The sequence below is a fragment of the Annulohypoxylon truncatum genome (assembly GCF_022578515.1).
Source record: "Annulohypoxylon truncatum strain CBS 140777 unplaced genomic scaffold F4807scaffold_3, whole genome shotgun sequence".
NCBI classification, from domain to species: domain Eukaryota; kingdom Fungi; phylum Ascomycota; class Sordariomycetes; order Xylariales; family Hypoxylaceae; genus Annulohypoxylon; species Annulohypoxylon truncatum.
The window spans coordinates 964,269-980,302 of NW_025953789.1; the positions used below are offsets into that span (position 1 = coordinate 964,269).

The 16,034-nt window shown below is 48.0% G+C and overlaps 3 protein-coding genes across 3 annotated transcripts; all 3 read left to right on the plus strand.

The window, feature by feature from the left end:
• Positions 1 to 1,534: 1,534 nt before the first annotated feature.
• On the plus strand, positions 1,535 to 4,977 carry F4807DRAFT_203619 (kinesin-domain-containing protein). The gene is made up of 2 exons (XM_047993835.1): positions 1,535 to 2,651; positions 2,706 to 4,977. The coding sequence occupies exons 1-2, from the start codon at positions 1,901 to 1,903 to the stop codon at positions 4,859 to 4,861; spliced, it is 2,907 nt and encodes a 968-aa protein (XP_047858397.1). The 5' UTR covers positions 1,535 to 1,900; the 3' UTR covers positions 4,862 to 4,977.
• A 3,671-nt stretch (positions 4,978 to 8,648) lies between these two features.
• Positions 8,649 to 10,976, plus strand: F4807DRAFT_203718 (uncharacterized protein). Its single transcript, XM_047993837.1, has one exon. The coding sequence runs from the start codon at positions 8,885 to 8,887 to the stop codon at positions 10,709 to 10,711; it is 1,827 nt and encodes a 608-aa protein (XP_047858398.1). The 5' UTR covers positions 8,649 to 8,884; the 3' UTR covers positions 10,712 to 10,976.
• Positions 10,977 to 14,062: 3,086 nt separating this feature from the next.
• F4807DRAFT_409497 (cytochrome P450) lies at positions 14,063 to 15,987 on the plus strand. The gene is made up of 2 exons (XM_047996544.1): positions 14,063 to 14,401; positions 14,465 to 15,987. The coding sequence occupies exons 1-2, from the start codon at positions 14,156 to 14,158 to the stop codon at positions 15,800 to 15,802; spliced, it is 1,584 nt and encodes a 527-aa protein (XP_047858399.1). The 5' UTR covers positions 14,063 to 14,155; the 3' UTR covers positions 15,803 to 15,987.
• The last annotated feature ends 47 nt before the right edge of the window (positions 15,988 to 16,034 follow it).

A 16,034-nucleotide genomic window follows, 5' to 3' on the forward strand; every position in this document is an offset into this window, starting at 1 on the left:
GAAACTGAGAGAGAAGAAGGATAAGAGGCAAAGATAGGATCATCGCCGTCTCTTCTCTTCTTGGTACGCGAAGTGACTTTCGACAAGAGGCACCATCCAGATCCCTAATTCATATTAACGAAAATAAGTTCTCTATCACGGCAGGGGGGGGCCCTGGTCGTGAAGAGCATGCATATCCAATCCCTGAATCTGGACCATACATTGTGCATGGTCTGTGATAGTGCAAGCCCCTACAGTGAGCTTGGCCCTAATTTGGATGCAAGGTACTGTAATTGGTCAGGCACGTATCAGGGGATATTAAGGGAAAATATACTAGAAGATACAATTAATCCTTCCCACGCGTCATCTGGTGTTGTCATAGGAGACACCAATCTCCTTCTTTTTCTGTCGCTCGAGATATTTTCGTATATCCCATATTGAGGTATTAGGGTATTGAAGGGATTCGATCGTGAATGAAGAAGAGAAGAAGAAGATCTAAAATACCTATATACATGTGTAATCCATGATTGAATTTAAGGTTAGCAAATATTGAACGATTGGGGCAACTTCGATGGTTGCGTACGACCTACCTAGTACTTAGGTGAACTTTCTGGCCGCGCATCTTATCCCCTTGTTCCCCCTCCACTTTCCCACTCAAATGCCTACCCCAACCCAACCCAAAGTACCTAAGCCCAGACCACTTCGAGATTGTTACTTCCACTGCTTCCACTAGGGTTCCAGCTAGTTGCGTGCAAGCAAGCAAGCACTTTCCGCTACCTCTATCGTCCTTCTCTCCACCGGATCCATGAACTCCAGTTTCTTAACCTTCGCGCATGCTTCTTTTGAGAAGATTCATCGTTGGGTGCTTCAGGTAGCTTGCCCGATCGCGACGCCCGCCATTCATTCATTGTAATTTACATACTTGTCTAATTTTTACTTTAGCAACTTCCTCTTCCTCCCGACGATTTGTTGTCGAGATAGCTACCTATACTTCGTATATTCGTTCGCTTTTTTCACCGAAAATAGAAATCGGATACGCGGTGTCTCTAAAAAGTGTCTCGGCCCCATCCATCTTTCGCAGGGACTCAGCAAAAGAAAGTAGATCTCGAACCGCCGAAAGATTACCCAACCACCGACACGGTCTCATTTGTTCTTTGTATTCGTTGTCATTTTGCTGCGAAACCAGGAATTGCTGGATTTCTCTATTGTCAGTTTCCGGCAATAGTACATTCTTAACTATTTTTTTTCGACTACTTTGGAGATACCCCCCGTTCCCAATCGTCAGCCTTCGCGTTTGGACTTTGTATCAACACAATACCTATCAGACGTGCTTTCACCTTAACCTACATAGTACCTACGTAGAGGTACTTGCGACTGAAGTAAGTGACTCAATTAACAATGTTGGCAATTACGGCGCAAAGCTTAGATATTCGAATATGTGTCGTACTGACAGGTGCTTGAATAGATTAATCTGGAACCTTTTGAAATTCAACTTGGATTCTTGTTCACCCACGTGGAGTTTCACCAACATTCTACCCTACTAAGCCAAGTCATATCGATATAATCGAGATAATTACATCCTAGACCTGTGAGGGGTCGTAACTTTCGGCTACGTTTCGTCACACCAACTCGATACCCGCTTCCCTTTTCATCCCGACTGTGACTATCCTCGAACGTTTCTCCGTTGCCGAATTAAGGAATAAAGAGGCTCTATTCTGGAAACCCCCCTATACGGAAAGCCTTGACTATGAAACGAAAAGAATGCCATTGATCTTATAGTTTTCTTAGATCTGGTTTGCCTGCCGTTAATCTGTTAGCACCGTACTGTAAGGAGTTGTAATTGGTAACATAAGAAAAAAACCATCAACCTACCTATTCTTCCCGCTTTCTCGTGTGTCAGGTCATAGACACTCCTTTCAATATGGCGACCACCCTACCCCGACCGCGGCCTTCGAATGGCCCGCCAACCGGCGCTCTTCCGGCCCTGCCCATCGCAAAGACCCGCAAGAGCACTAGTTCCTTGTCAACTCATAGCAATCATCACGGTACGCCTAAGAGTGGCCTCCGAGCACCTTCCGCCAATTACCCCGGCCCTCCCCCGTCTCCTGCACCGACGACAGCCCTCCCGGTTCCAAAAAGCTCACATGGGGTCAACAGCGCTGGAAAGACTATTAGGAAAACCGTGAGCATAAACTCGTTTCCCCAGCCGCCGAGCCGCACAAGCCTCCCAAGCCCCTTATCTGGGGCAGTGACCCCATCGAGAAAATCACGGACGCCCCAGCCAACCTCTAAGATGGCTCATATGGGCAGTGGAGTACCAAGTTTATTAAATGGTAGCGGTGAGGGCAAGTCACTTCTCGGCGGAGCCGGCGCGAGGAACTCGGACGGACTTATTAGTATTTCCTCTCCCCCACAAAGCCGTAGTTCTTCTGCGCAAGATTCATATTCTACCTCGGCAACAACCTATGACGATCTAGCTGAAACAGCGGGTACTCCAACCGTTGATAAGCGTTCTTCTAAAGGGATGGAGGGTAAGGGCAACGTTATCGTCAGCGTCAGGGTAAGGCCCGACGCCGGAGGTAACAACGGTAATCCGGAAGGTGAATGGATGGTAGATGGCCGCAGGTCTTTAGTAGCTTATCGTGGCCGCGAAGGGGGCGATTACTATTACGGTGAGTGTGTTTCGTGCTTATTCTGTCAAATGGTTAACTAACTGATTTTGGTAGATAATGTCTTCACGACACATGATGACAACAGCAGAGTCTACGACCACATTGCCAAGCGCTTAGTTCGCCGGGTTATGGAAGGTTACCATGGCACTGTATTCGCATATGGTATGACAGGCACTGGAAAGACGTTTTCCATGCAAGGAACCGCGTCGTCACCTGGTGTGATTCCTCTTGCCATAACGGACATTTTCTCGTACATTCGGGAGACTCCCTCTAGAGAGTTTCTGTTGCGTGTTAGCTACTTGGAGATCTACAACGAGAAGATCCACGATCTCCTAAGCATGGCCTCCGGCAACGGCCCCGGGATGGGCGCGCAAGAGGAGATCAAGTTGCGGGAGGACAGCAAGCGGGGTGTCTACGCCACTCCGCTGAAAGAGGAGATCGTCCAAAGTCCCACACAGCTTTTACGAGTAATTGCCCGTGGCGATCAAGCTCGTAGAACTGCGAGCACGCAATTCAACGCTAGGAGCTCTCGCAGTCATGCTGTTGTGCAGATCGTGGTTGAAAGCAGAGAACGCATACCTGGCGGCGCAGGTGGCGACAGCAAACGACAGGCCTTACCTCCCGGTGGTGTTCGTGTCTCCACGCTGAGCTTGATCGATTTAGCAGGTTCAGAAAAAGCTGCGGAGTCCAAGGAGCGCCGGACAGAAGGATCTCATATCAACAAGAGTTTGTTAACTCTAGGAACCGTTATATCCAAGCTATCGGAACACAAAGAAAAAGACGGAAAGGGGGCGGACAAAGATGGGAAGCACTTACCTTACCGAGATAGCAAGCTGACTCGACTCCTGCAAGGAGCTCTGTCCGGCAACTCGCTTGTGAGTATTTTGTGTACGATCCAGACTGGCTCGGCTGGTAGTGCAGCCTCTGCAAATTCGCATGCAAACGAAACGATAAACACCCTTAAGTTCGCTTCGAGAGCAAAGAACAGCATTGTTAGTCATGCCAAAAGAGCCGAAGAAGCTCTCGGCGCCGGAGGAGAAGGAGGAGCCAGAGTTCTCTTGGAACGTTACCGGATGGAGATTCAGGAACTCAGGAATCAATTGGAGACTCAGGCCAAGTCAAATAACAACAAGGCCGAGGAAGAGGAGAAGGATAGAGACGAAGAAGAAGAGCGTGCTCGTGAAAAAGAACAGGAGGCAAGGCATGAGGAGCAAATGTTGGAGATGCAATTAGCACGTACGGCACTGAAGGAGCGGATCGACCATCTGAACCGACTAATTCTTAGCTCGAAATCGACAGGAGTAAACACTGGCGGAACGTATAGTGCGCTAGGAATTCACGCCAACTCCAGGTTTTCTCAGACGTCTATACGGACATCCCTCACGACTTCTAACGGCAGTCGTTCAGTCCTAGAGAGAACCGCTTCCATGAATTCTTCATCGTCAACAATTGGCCGACGGTCAATAGGGCAGCGACGGTCCAGCATAGGGGAACAGGCGTCAAACGAGGATGAGGATAGTCTGGGTGAATATGGCGATGGCACAGCGTCCTTGCAAGCCCAGAACCAAGCTCTACAGGCGGATCTTGCTGATAAGAACCGATATATCGCCACGCTCGAAAAGCGTCTCCTACAAGCTCGTCGTGCTAGCTCCTCGCGAACTTCGGTTGGCCTCTCAGCCCCTAACAAGGGCATCATGGTTGGCGAAGATCACAGTGTTTCTACCCTTATGAAGGAGAAGGATGCCGAGATTGCGGAATTGAGAGCAAGACTCGATGACAAGGACAGGATGTTAGCAGCTCTACGGAGCGCAGCTCGTTCGAGAGATGTTGCTGAGGGTATTGATTTTTCGAGAGATCATTCTAGGAATGAGACTAGGAACGAAACTAGGAACGAGACTAGAAACGATACTCGCTCGTCTCTCTTGTATGAACAAGCAGCAAGCCCGCCACCTCAAGGAGCTCTTCCCGACCCACCAATATCCAAAGGTCACTCGCCGATCAAAAAGCGAACCAGAAGCGTTGATGAGATGAGCCGTATCCTAGACGAGATGATCCAGGATCGGGTCGAGGCGGGCGACATTGTCAGGGGCTCCCGAGGCAGCGTTCGTGTAGTCAGCGACCGCAAACGCGAGACATTGACCGAAACAAACAATGGGGATGTTGAACCGTTGCACGGAAGCGAGTCGATGCAAGTCGTGCTGGAGGCGTAGATACCCTCATTGGCGATTCAGGAGGCAGCATCTATCATCTTTGCGAATTAACGAGGGCGTTCCGGTTTGGCACTGCTTCTGCCGTTTGTTTTATACCCGATCCAATTCATCTGTTTGCTACGCCGAGGGGCCTGTGAAACATGAATATTCTGACGAAGGAAAGGAAGTTGACGGATCATTTTTTACCGTTTCCGAGCCGTCGGACAATGTTATTTTTTTATCATGTATTAAATGAGGGCGATGGGATTGTTTTATTTCCTAATGGCAGCGGGTAGAAACGTGAATAGGTGGCAGAGCAACCTTGTTTTGGCCCCTGGGGGGGTTTCTTCTCTGTATATTATTGAAACCTATGCCGGGCCCAGGCTCATAAAAAGGAGGCGTAAATATGATCTAATTACCATAGGATTTTTTTTCTATGCATGATTCTATTGAATCTGTGAAACCACATCGGCCCTCTTAGGACCTTTTGACAAGCTGAAGAATACGAAGCTGACATCCGGCGTCCGGGATATACCTAGCCTTTTGTTCCTTTTTTTAAAGAAAAAATTCTTTTGCTGAAGACACTAGGTGATCACATCCTTTCTACAAGATGATTCTGAAGAATAGTGAAGTAGCTAGCCTTCCGTCAAGCCCGGAGCGAGCGCTCACTCGGAGTTCGGTCAACTGCATTGTTTATCGGTCGACTCCATCCAGTTGTGGAAATTGTAGTGGTACATCTCAATGCTATTCACATTGCAAACGACGAAATCATATTTCTCTCAAAGACCTTATGTATGTTTTATGTGCTAGGCTTGCTTCCCGCTCCAGATTCGGGCGTGATGACTCAAAAGACGGTAGATCCGCGATACCTTTGGGATCCTGCACGTGGCCTATTACAGCGCTCGGATATTACAAGGAACTTTTGAAAGTGAACGATGCTGTGGATTAGGTGATGGGTTGTTGGCCCGCGCCTCTTTAGAATGAATATGTTGTGCAGTAAAGTTGAAACTGGATTCAATATAGTAATTTTCACAACGTGGCATTGAATTCTATGATGGGGGCTATCTAATAAAGTGTAACAACCAACTCAACCGGACTCAACTCCATCGCAGTCAGATGATCGTCCGAAGGGATGAGGTACGCAATATGATACCTAGGCATGAATGGATTCCATGGTGCTATTTTTAAACTACACGCCTCTCCGTCGTCATCTTATGATTAACCGGCGGAGTTGTAAGGTCTAGATGGCTCTTGTACGGATGGCGTCCGGAAGGACACTTTGCTCCGAACACGGAGAGAGGCTAGATGGTGGATGACAGTGGTTAATACAATTCCGGGGAGAGGGTATGGTCCGCAAAGATCTAGCTAAATACTCGTGGCTTTTGATCTCAGGTGGCACAGCAGGATGTGGTGAGGAGGTAACCAGGTTAGAAAGGATTGGTGGGAGCACAGAATTGTCGTTTCGTCAATGCGGCACCGCATTCCTGCAACCACAACGTGCTCGTCTGAATGGACCACTCGGCGAATACAGGAACTAGTCTGTGTGATCAGTTTGGGTCCAACGATGCCTTTCCACCGGTGCCTTCGCGGTCACGTCTTCGTCCTCCGGTCCCAAAGAGCCAATGCTGCGTCTAACTGGCGTTCGCACGGCAGACGAGTGGACCAATAGGAGTGGATGGCGGGGTCTGACGCCACTCAGACCTAGCAGACCCAGCTGACGAGGCGTGCTAAGAGGCGGGTAATGAATTGCCTATTAACTTTCAATTGACAGACATTCGCGGCAGAGCGTCTGACAAGATCGTCGGTAGCCCCTCAGAAAAACCAACAAATCAAGGATTTGACTAGGTTGTCAACGTAAGATCTTGCGACGATAAACTGCCACACCAACCAGGCAACCAAGCCCAGCCAACTCGAACTTCGCCGCTGTCATCCATGGAGGTTGGCGAAAGGGCGCCGAGGTATCCGGCAATCCGAAGTTTAGGAAAGCCAACGGGAGTCAAGTCCGTGTCCGCTTGCGTCTTATGTAAACATGGGATTGTGCAGAGCATTTTCTAAAGACGGTCAAGTGAGCCTGTGATAAAAAGAGAGGATTTTCAAGGGACCTAACAAGGGACCTAGAGAATTAGACGAAATGGTGCCTACTACGTAGTAGAATATCGTCATGCCCCCAAATTCCGAATCGACGCACCAATGGGCACCCGATGAGGTGGAATCCACCTTTTGTAGCGACATTTAGCGCAGTTTCAAAATGCTCAGGGGTTTCAAATGGCGATCATCTCTAGTCGAAGCCGACCAATCAGATAACGCATGGATTTTACGCCGTCAAACTCGATGGCACCGTGTCACCCGAGAATTGGGGTACACATGCCTATGCCAGTATGGGGAATCATAAAAAAAAAATGCATGGTATATAATAATCTCGGCGAACCTAAATTGCTAGCGAAATTGCAATTGGCTCATAAACAATTGGTGCGGCTTTGAGCTAACTTCTTATTGCTTAAAGAGGGTACATTTCGGCCACAAGGGCTCCTGGGCTATTATTATAAAGTTTACAGTCCCAAGGCGGAACGACATCATCCAACTGCAACCGCGTATAGTTACCCAAATTTGAATAATATAATACCCATGAATAGGTGCATAGAAGCAGGTGCCGTCCATGTCCAACGTACGTTGCCGTTCGTCCTTTCTTCCAACCATGGCATATTAAAAATAGAGGTGTGTGTGTACGTATACGTACTGCGCATTTCATCTCATCAATCTGTTGTTTGTTAGTTTGTTTCTATGAAGCCGTTAGGCGATTCTAACGTGTCTACTAAACTCAAAATTCCATCTGTTGCTTCAGATACATTATCCAGCACTATTAGAGTTCGCCTTACTATGTACCCCTTGCAAATCCATAACAGGCCCGATGGAGATCAGGAACCATTAAGATTACGGTTGGTCGATCTTCCTGGAAGGAGAGCTGGACATCTGGAAATCTAAGTCTCTCCATCGTTCGTCTGTGTGGTCTGACATCATCCCGCTACCCTGCGTAACCCACGATGTTGTCATCTCTTTTCTTTTTCACCATTCCTTTCCCACGCACTTATCCTCTTTCCAATAAGTGGCTCGGCGCATCTTCCTTTGCGTCAAAAGGATCTGGAGAGAACCGAAGGTAGATTTTCTCATTAGCTTTCTTTCTACAAGAGTACTGTCAAGTACTGTTTGTTTTAATTTAATTACTTTTTCTGTTCGATCGACAAAATATTTTCCGTATCGTCCTTCCCCCGGCCTGGTTGCTCTCAGCCCTGTAAGCCTGTGGCTATCGTGGTCCTTCCTCTCTTTTTTTTATGCCAAGAGTATTTGGCTATTCATATGCACATCGTTCGTCGTATTCCTCGGCTCCATTGGACCACATACCTGTGATCGTCGTCTCACCACCAAAAAGCATTGGGCGGTCAAATATATTGGGTCCTTGTCGACCCCGTTTCCCCCATTTCCTGGGAAATATTGTACATACTATACATATACTAAGCACCGGCGGACGGCTACTCAGCGCGATCTAGTGCCGAGAAAGGAAAATATTGAGTAGAGATCGTCGCTCACCTGCGCCTGAGCGATCACCTGCTTTTTCTGGGCACGATCACCTCCAAGTGTCGAAGACAATAAGGCATACAAGTACCGCGTCGCACGAAGGCTCGGCCACCACCCGGAGTTTCCTCACTTTCTGCCACTCGAGGTTCACCATCTTCGGTAGTTAGGTGGTAACTTGTTCTTCGATACACCGCAGATGTAGATGAGAAACCGCACGAGCTGTATGCCCTGATGCCTGGCTCTAATAGGTAATCGCCGTCTTCGTTGTCTTTGAATCATCTGTCGCTCCTTTTCACACTTGAATTCAAACTTCCCTCTCTGCCGCAGCCTCTTTCAGCTGGGCTTTCTGTCACTCCTTATACACGCCTGCGGGCTGTGATTACCACATAACGTCGAATCCCGATATCCCGTTCCATCCCCGCGGATGTCACAGTAGTGAGGTCGCTTTCGACGTCACTACATACTTCAGCCATGCCGCCGACTTTAGACTTATCCCAGAGCACCCACGCCAAGATGATCGTCTCACCACCTCGAATTAATCTGCGCAGGGCCGCGTCCTACCAGCATGAAAAGGCACCTCTATCCGCGACTTCGTCACGCTTCAACTTCAACCACCTCATGTTCTCTCCTCCGCCCTCTCCCGGACTGCCAGCCTTGGTACCCCGGCCACGGAAGTTGTCCAACGGACCGAGGCCAAGCCGAGTCGTCCGAGTTATCGTGTGGGTTCTCGGATTAGCACTTGTCACATTTGTTGTTAGGGCCGTCGTAAAGAAGGAGGTACGAGTCCCGGTTGTTTCGTGGGCCTTGGACCGTGAAGAATATGAGATGGTCGGACAGTATGACTTACCGGATTTTCCTACGCCTATTGCCGTGACGGACCGGAACGGCAGGTCGAAGTGGACGGTCTCCATCCCGCCTACGTATTCTTTCCCTCTAACCGTCAAGGAGTATTCGGATATCTGTGTTAAGTGCCATGAGGTCGCTGCTCATGTTAGAGAACTACATGGTCATACGAATCAACAGTCTCAGACAGATTACTATTACGAGGATCCTTACTTCATCGATGTCAGGGATGCTGAGAAACGTGGACTGTTGCCGGGTGTAGAGGGAAAGGCGTGGAAAGTGACTGCTCAGGCTCAAGACGGTCACTTGGTGGGGGATAGAGCGGACGGGTTGGTCGATAGGGGCATTTGCAAAACGTCCTTGACGTTTGTCCTTGAGTCGGCCGATGCTGGGTTGGGTCCCACATTAATGATGATGTGGATGGCATATGGTCTCGCCCAGAAGGAAAAACGGTCTTTCTTCATTGATGATTCGCGATGGGTTTATGGTGAATATACCGCCATCTTCAAGCCACCCCCAATGCCTGACTGCAACCCGCCCCCGCGTCACGAGATGCTGCCGTGCCCTCACACTGCGCGCCACTTGGTTGTCTCATCTGCCACCGCGTCTGAAACCTTCGGCAAGAGTTTCAACGCCGAATACGAGAATCTCCGCCGCAGTAACGTTGAGCGAGAGAAGCCAATATACGATCTCGCTCGAGTTGGATACGAGGCCTTGTTCCGTCTCAATGATGACGATCAGCCTTATGTAGAGCATCGCGTGAAGGAGCTAAGAGCGATGGCTAAAGCGACGGATGGTGCCTATCACGATGGTCTGATTATCGGGGTTCATATTCGACATGGCGATTTACACCCATATGAATATCAGTATAATGGGGCGTATATACCCCTAAATATTTATGCGCAAAGATCTAAAGAAATTGTCGAAGAATATCACAACCACAGTACTCCCCTCGGAGGGGAGGATCTAGTTGCAAAGCAACATTCATTTTCTATAGTTGCGTCAGACGATCCTGACGTTTACGAGTCGGAAGAGTTTTCGGGCTCGCTTCGCGCCCAGGAGCAAATCAAGCTTGCCAGTAAGCAACATATCCAAAGCGCGAACCCGGATAAGTCGGTGATGCATAAATTCGTCGACGAGACCTTCGGTTGGGAGGGCGGGTTCTTTGCGAGCATGTTCTGGAACTTAGGTCGATCGACGATAAATAATGCCAACGCAGCAGACGACGTGCAACCAACGTTACGACCGTCGGCGGAGACCATGCGGCTTAGAGGGCTGATTGGCCGAGCTTACGTGATGGACCTGGCTGTCCTTGGTCAAGCTAGCGATTCTGTCATTTGTACTATGAGTGCGATGGGATGTCGATTGATAGCCGTGATCATGGGCTGGGAGAAGGCAATGGAGGATGGAAAATGGGTCAACATCGATGGTGATTTCCAGTGGACGGCGTTGTGATTATAAGCACCCGGCAAGGCGTTATTGGGGGTTTGATTGCGTAAGAGCTAAATGAGGCCGGCATAAGAAAAATTAAGATATCCTGCATATTAGCATATCCATTCGGCGTTGGGTTGACGTAGAAAAACGCTTTGTTGATTGATGGAAGTACGACATCTCAACGAAGCATACGGGGGATTGTCGTATGAGAGCATCAGAGCATATGTGCCGACCGCGAGGTTAGGACAAGGGGAATAGCCCCGTACAAGCCTCTATGGCTACGAATGATATTTTCATTTTACATACAATGCATGCAAACTGGATTTTCTCGTGACAAGTGAAGACGTGAGAATATTTACCATAATTACAATACTAGTAGTTCAACGCGTAGCGTAACATCAGCTAACGTAGGATACGCTACTAATTCAAGTTGGTACGGTACTTTGATAATAGTTAGATAATTTCTAGGGCGACGAACAGAGCTTGATTGATGTATCATTATAAGGGTCATATATGCCGGATTTGCTATCAAATGCAGTGGGGACCTTACCTTAAGCCAGTCAAATAGACAAGATATGATAAGACTAGATAGCTTCTTCCTCACATCGCGCGTCAAGCACGCGATAGCAACGAAAAAAAGGAAAGAAAGAATATGCCTGTCAGACGTCCACCATCGCCCACCCCGGCCGCGCGCCCGAAGGCAAAGACCGCGACAAATCGGGGTTGAGATCATCACCACTCTCTATACAGCAAGATCTGTCGCCAGAAGTTACCGCCGTCCTCACGGACGGTGCGAGAGTTAAGGAACAAAGCGACCAAAGGTCTCAGTGCTCCCGTAAAATGGATTTTCACTCTGGGGCGACGGGGATATGCGTTCATCAACCAGGGTGGGATCTGTGGCTCCTGTAGGGAACACAGAGTGGGAACGAATACTATAGAAATGATTCTCTGAAGTACTGTTTGCGCAACGGCGGTTAGCTCGTTCGGTCTATTTGTGCGAATGGTTGGTGATTGATGAATTGGTGATTGGGTATAGATTTGGGTCTGGGTTTGGCGTTTGGGACCAGGTAGGGGAGGGGAGAACTCACTTGTCGACATGAAGAAGAAAGGAACAAAAATTCAAAAGTAAACGTGGAGAGCTGGGTATATATAGATTATTCTGCCGCGGCAGAATCACGGGCGGTGCGGCAGAATTGTCGGCGGTGTGTACTTTCTGCCACTAAGTGCAGCCGGCAGCTGTCATGTGCTAGTTGATGATACAGTTGGACGGCTAGACGACAGCCGTCAAGTGAGTACGCTAGAAGATAGAGTTTGCTAGTGCAAACTTTATTTCGTGACATGTTCTTTCATTGCTTACCTAGGTAGTGTTGATCACCTTATGGATAAGTATCTCTAAGGAACGCACTGGCAATGATTTCACACCGTAGCACAGGACATCAGGTTGCTTAAGTATTACCATTCATGGGCCATCTACTCGAAGGGCGACAAGATGTCGTAAAAGTATCACGAGTTACTCGAATCGTCAGAAATATACCAGTACCTGGTGTTTCGATGACCTTGGAGCCGAGTCTTCTATCCGAGATAGTATAGCAGCGTTAAACCTTTCTAGAAGGTTTACGGATGCCCAATAGTTGTCTACGTCCATATCGATCCTTCAGCAATAATAAATCTATCTAAGTTTAAATTAAGGTAAGGGCTTAAGTCTGACCTCTTCTTGCTTTGCTTAACTCTCTACTAAGCCAAGAGTGACGATGAGCCTCTTCTTCCGGTTGGGCTTATTAGCAATACTAGGTTACTTAAATACATAAGACCTACAACACTACTTTGCTAATTACTTCTCCTATCATACCTACAATAGATGTTCAGAAATTTTCTTTGCATCCTTGGTCTTCTTATATCTCAAGGGTATACTGCACCGACTTGAAAGATTGTGTTGATAATGCCTTGCTCTTGTCCTCGCCGGTCCTTGGGACAGATTTGCATAACTGACTTCTTAGATTGCTACCCTAGCGGAGTGAAACCACACAGACAGAGGACTTGGTTATGTAGGGACTCACAGCGGCTCTTGCGGAAGACTTCAATGTGGGGGGTAAACTCTGTATCAGTAAGATATTATTGTAAGCGAAGCACTCACGAGGGTAATGGCCTAACGCCGATAAGGTACATAATAGGCATGCCACTTGTTGTTATGAGGCATACGTCACGATAGTTAGAGTTCCAAGGTTCCACGATTGTGTATAGGAGCTTGAAACCATCTATCGTAGTTCTGCGCCACAAATAGTGGCTTGAATAGCGAGTCTTATGCCAATTAGATAAGCCTGAACCCGAATACGAGATTTTATAGACGACCATCGATCACCCGAATATTGACACGGTGGTTTAGGGGTCTCGCAGAGGTCAATCTTCACGATATCCGATGATGACTATTTCTGAGCTATCATTCTACAGCGGGTTCCGTTACCGGTCCAAGGATGTAGAAGTGGTTCTTTAGTTCGAGGTTGGGTTTTCGTAGTGAAGGGTACATTGGTGTTGTTAGGCGGGAGGACTGTTAGATACAATGATCAAGGTTAATAAGCAACCACGAAACATGATCTTCAATATTACAAACCAGCAACTCTTCAATAGGTATGTGCTTTTTAGAAAGTCAAGTAAGGTGGATGTTCAAGGAGTTTCTCAGATGCGAGTAATCTCCTAACTCCTAACTAGCTTTGACTACTAGTAGATATAATATCCTGACTGTAACAATTGATTAAATGACGATGCGAAGAATAGGGATTGACAATCCCAGATTAATGGATAGTTTAACTATTAAACGTAAAATTTTTGAAGGTTACTCAGCTGATAGTGTTGAGTAGGAGAGTGTTAAAGAACTTTGCCAAGCCATATCGAGTCGATGTAATTCTACATCGTATCATTGTCATGCCTTAACAGACTGATCGTACTGGATACCGCAGGTGCGGGATTACCAACCAGCAAGTCTAGACATATCAGATGTAATTTTACAGATTGACGTAGTTAAAATGTTTCGGTAGCGGTGTAAAGCCTATGAGGTGTTCTTGTTTCGTAATTGGCTAAGAAACAGTCGATGTTCTGCGGCTTAATTGATCCTAGGAAGGTTCCATGCGCGGCATTCGACGTCCTGGAAATAAAGTTGGACTTGTGAAAATAAACATTGGAATAATTTGAACAATTTGAAGCGTACCGCGTGGAAATCCGAATACGAGGTATTTAAGTACTTCTTTAGCGTGGTCCCTGGATGGGGAACATGGGCCGACCTTGAGCCCCCTATCGATTGGCCAATCTCTTGCCATCTTTTACCAAAAAGGGTTTCGACTTGACCCTCAGTTTTTTGTATTTATTAAACTGTCTCCTAATATTCTCTATCCCATTTTCATCCTCACATTTCAAGAGTCTTTCAAGCTACATGTGCAGTGGACAACAGCTCAGTAGCGATAGATTTTCGAAATGGGGCTTTTAGAGAATATTCAGGGACCCGTGTCCCAATACATGTCGCAGCTTTCCACTCCGGCGCAAGTCGTTGTTTTCGCTGTCGGCGCTTTATTCTTGACCGTATTTTTCAATGTCTTGCAACAAATCCTCTTCAAGAACCCCAATGAGCCTCCCGTCGTTTTCCACTGGTTTCCTGTCGTAGGAAGCACCATCACCTACGGAATGGACCCTCCCCGATTCTTCAAGGAAAACCGCAAAAAGGTACGGTGCCCCTTATTCTCCGACCCGCTTAATTAGGTCGCGTACTAATAGGAGACGCGACAGTATGGAGATATCTTCACTTTTATCCTTCTTGGGAAGAAGACCACCGTATATCTTGGTACCGCCGGCAACGACTTCATCCTTAACGGCAAGATTAAGGATGTCTGCGCCGAGGACATCTACACCGTCTTGACTACCCCTGTCTTCGGGAAGGACGTCGTCTACGACTGCCCTAACTCCAAGCTCATGGAACAAAAGAAGTTTATGAAAATCGCCCTCACTACAGCCGCCTTCCAAAACTACGTGCCCATCATCGCCGACGAGGTCACCAGCTACCTCAAGAGATGCCCCGATTTCAAGGGCAAGTCCGGAATTGTAAACATTCCCAAGAACATGGCCGAGATTACCATCTTCACTGCCTCGCATTCTCTCCAAGGAAAGCAGGTCCGAAGCAAGTTCGACGAGTCGCTGGCTGCTTTGTACCACGATTTGGATATGGGCTTCACTCCGATTAACTTCATGCTTCACTGGGCCCCGTTACCCTGGAACAAGAGACGCGACCACGCCCAGCGGACTATAGCGAAGATTTACATGGATATCATCAAGGAGCGCCGTGCTGCTGGCAAGACTGATGCGCAGGATATGATGTGGCATTTGATGAACTCTACTTACAAGAATGGCACTCCTGTCCCAGACCACGAGATCGCGCACATGTTGATTGCATTGCTCATGGCTGGCCAACACTCTTCCTCTTCAACAAGTTCTTGGATGATGCTGCGTCTCGCTGCGCGCCCGGATATCATGGAGGCCTTGTACCGCGAGCAAGTTGAGGCTCTTGGTGCCGACTTACCACCACTGAAGTACGAGGATCTCGCCAAGCTTCCGCTGAACCAGGCAATCATCAAAGAGACGCTTAGACTTCACGCTCCTATCCACTCTATTATGCGAGCTGTCAAGTCTCCTCTGCAAGTCCCTGGAACCAAATATGTCATCCCTACTAGCCACACTCTATTGTCTGCCTCCGGTGTATCTTCGACAGATCCCCAGTATTTCCCCGAGCCGGATAAATGGGAGCCTACGCGATGGGACAAGAACTCGCCTATTGCCCCGACTGTGGTACGAAACAACGTAGAAGAAGAGGAAAAGATCGATTACGGATATGGCTTGGTCAGCAAGGGCGGAAACTCACCATACCTTCCGTTCGGTGCTGGAAGGCATCGGTGTATCGGCGAACAGTTCGCCAACGTCCAGTTGCAGACCATTAATGCTATGATCGTTCGCGCGTTCAAGTTCAGGAATGTCGACGGAGGCAGCGACGTTATTGGCACAGATTACGCCTCTATGTTCTCGAGACCGCTTGAGCCAGCTAACATCCGCTGGGAAAAGCGAGACTGGGAGTGATTTTGGATCAGGAAGCGAGGCGTACTTGACTGAATACCATGACTAGAGATCTGTACATATATACATGCGACCTATTAGATGATGAACACGGCCCAAGGCAAGAGAACCTGGCCGGATATGTCACGAGAGAAGACAGCATATAGCTAGACTAACTAATATTAATAAGATAAACATAAAGAAGTAACCCTCTATCCCCTATCGAACGTATTGCGACTCACCCCGCATGTGACGC

Excerpts from the sequence above, each read along its gene's own strand:
- F4807DRAFT_203619 (XM_047993835.1), top strand. The coding sequence starts at position 1,901 with ATGGCGACCACCCTACCCCGACCGCGGCCTTCGAATGGCCCGCCAACC. Across the intron at positions 2,652-2,705 it reads AGGGGGCGATTACTATTACG|ATAATGTCTTCACGACACAT; the intron begins GTGAGTGTGTTT and ends TGATTTTGGTAG.
- F4807DRAFT_203718 (XM_047993837.1), top strand. The coding sequence starts at position 8,885 with ATGCCGCCGACTTTAGACTTATCCCAGAGCACCCACGCCAAGATGATC.
- F4807DRAFT_409497 (XM_047996544.1), top strand. The coding sequence starts at position 14,156 with ATGGGGCTTTTAGAGAATATTCAGGGACCCGTGTCCCAATACATGTCG. Across the intron at positions 14,402-14,464 it reads TCAAGGAAAACCGCAAAAAG|TATGGAGATATCTTCACTTT; the intron begins GTACGGTGCCCC and ends GAGACGCGACAG.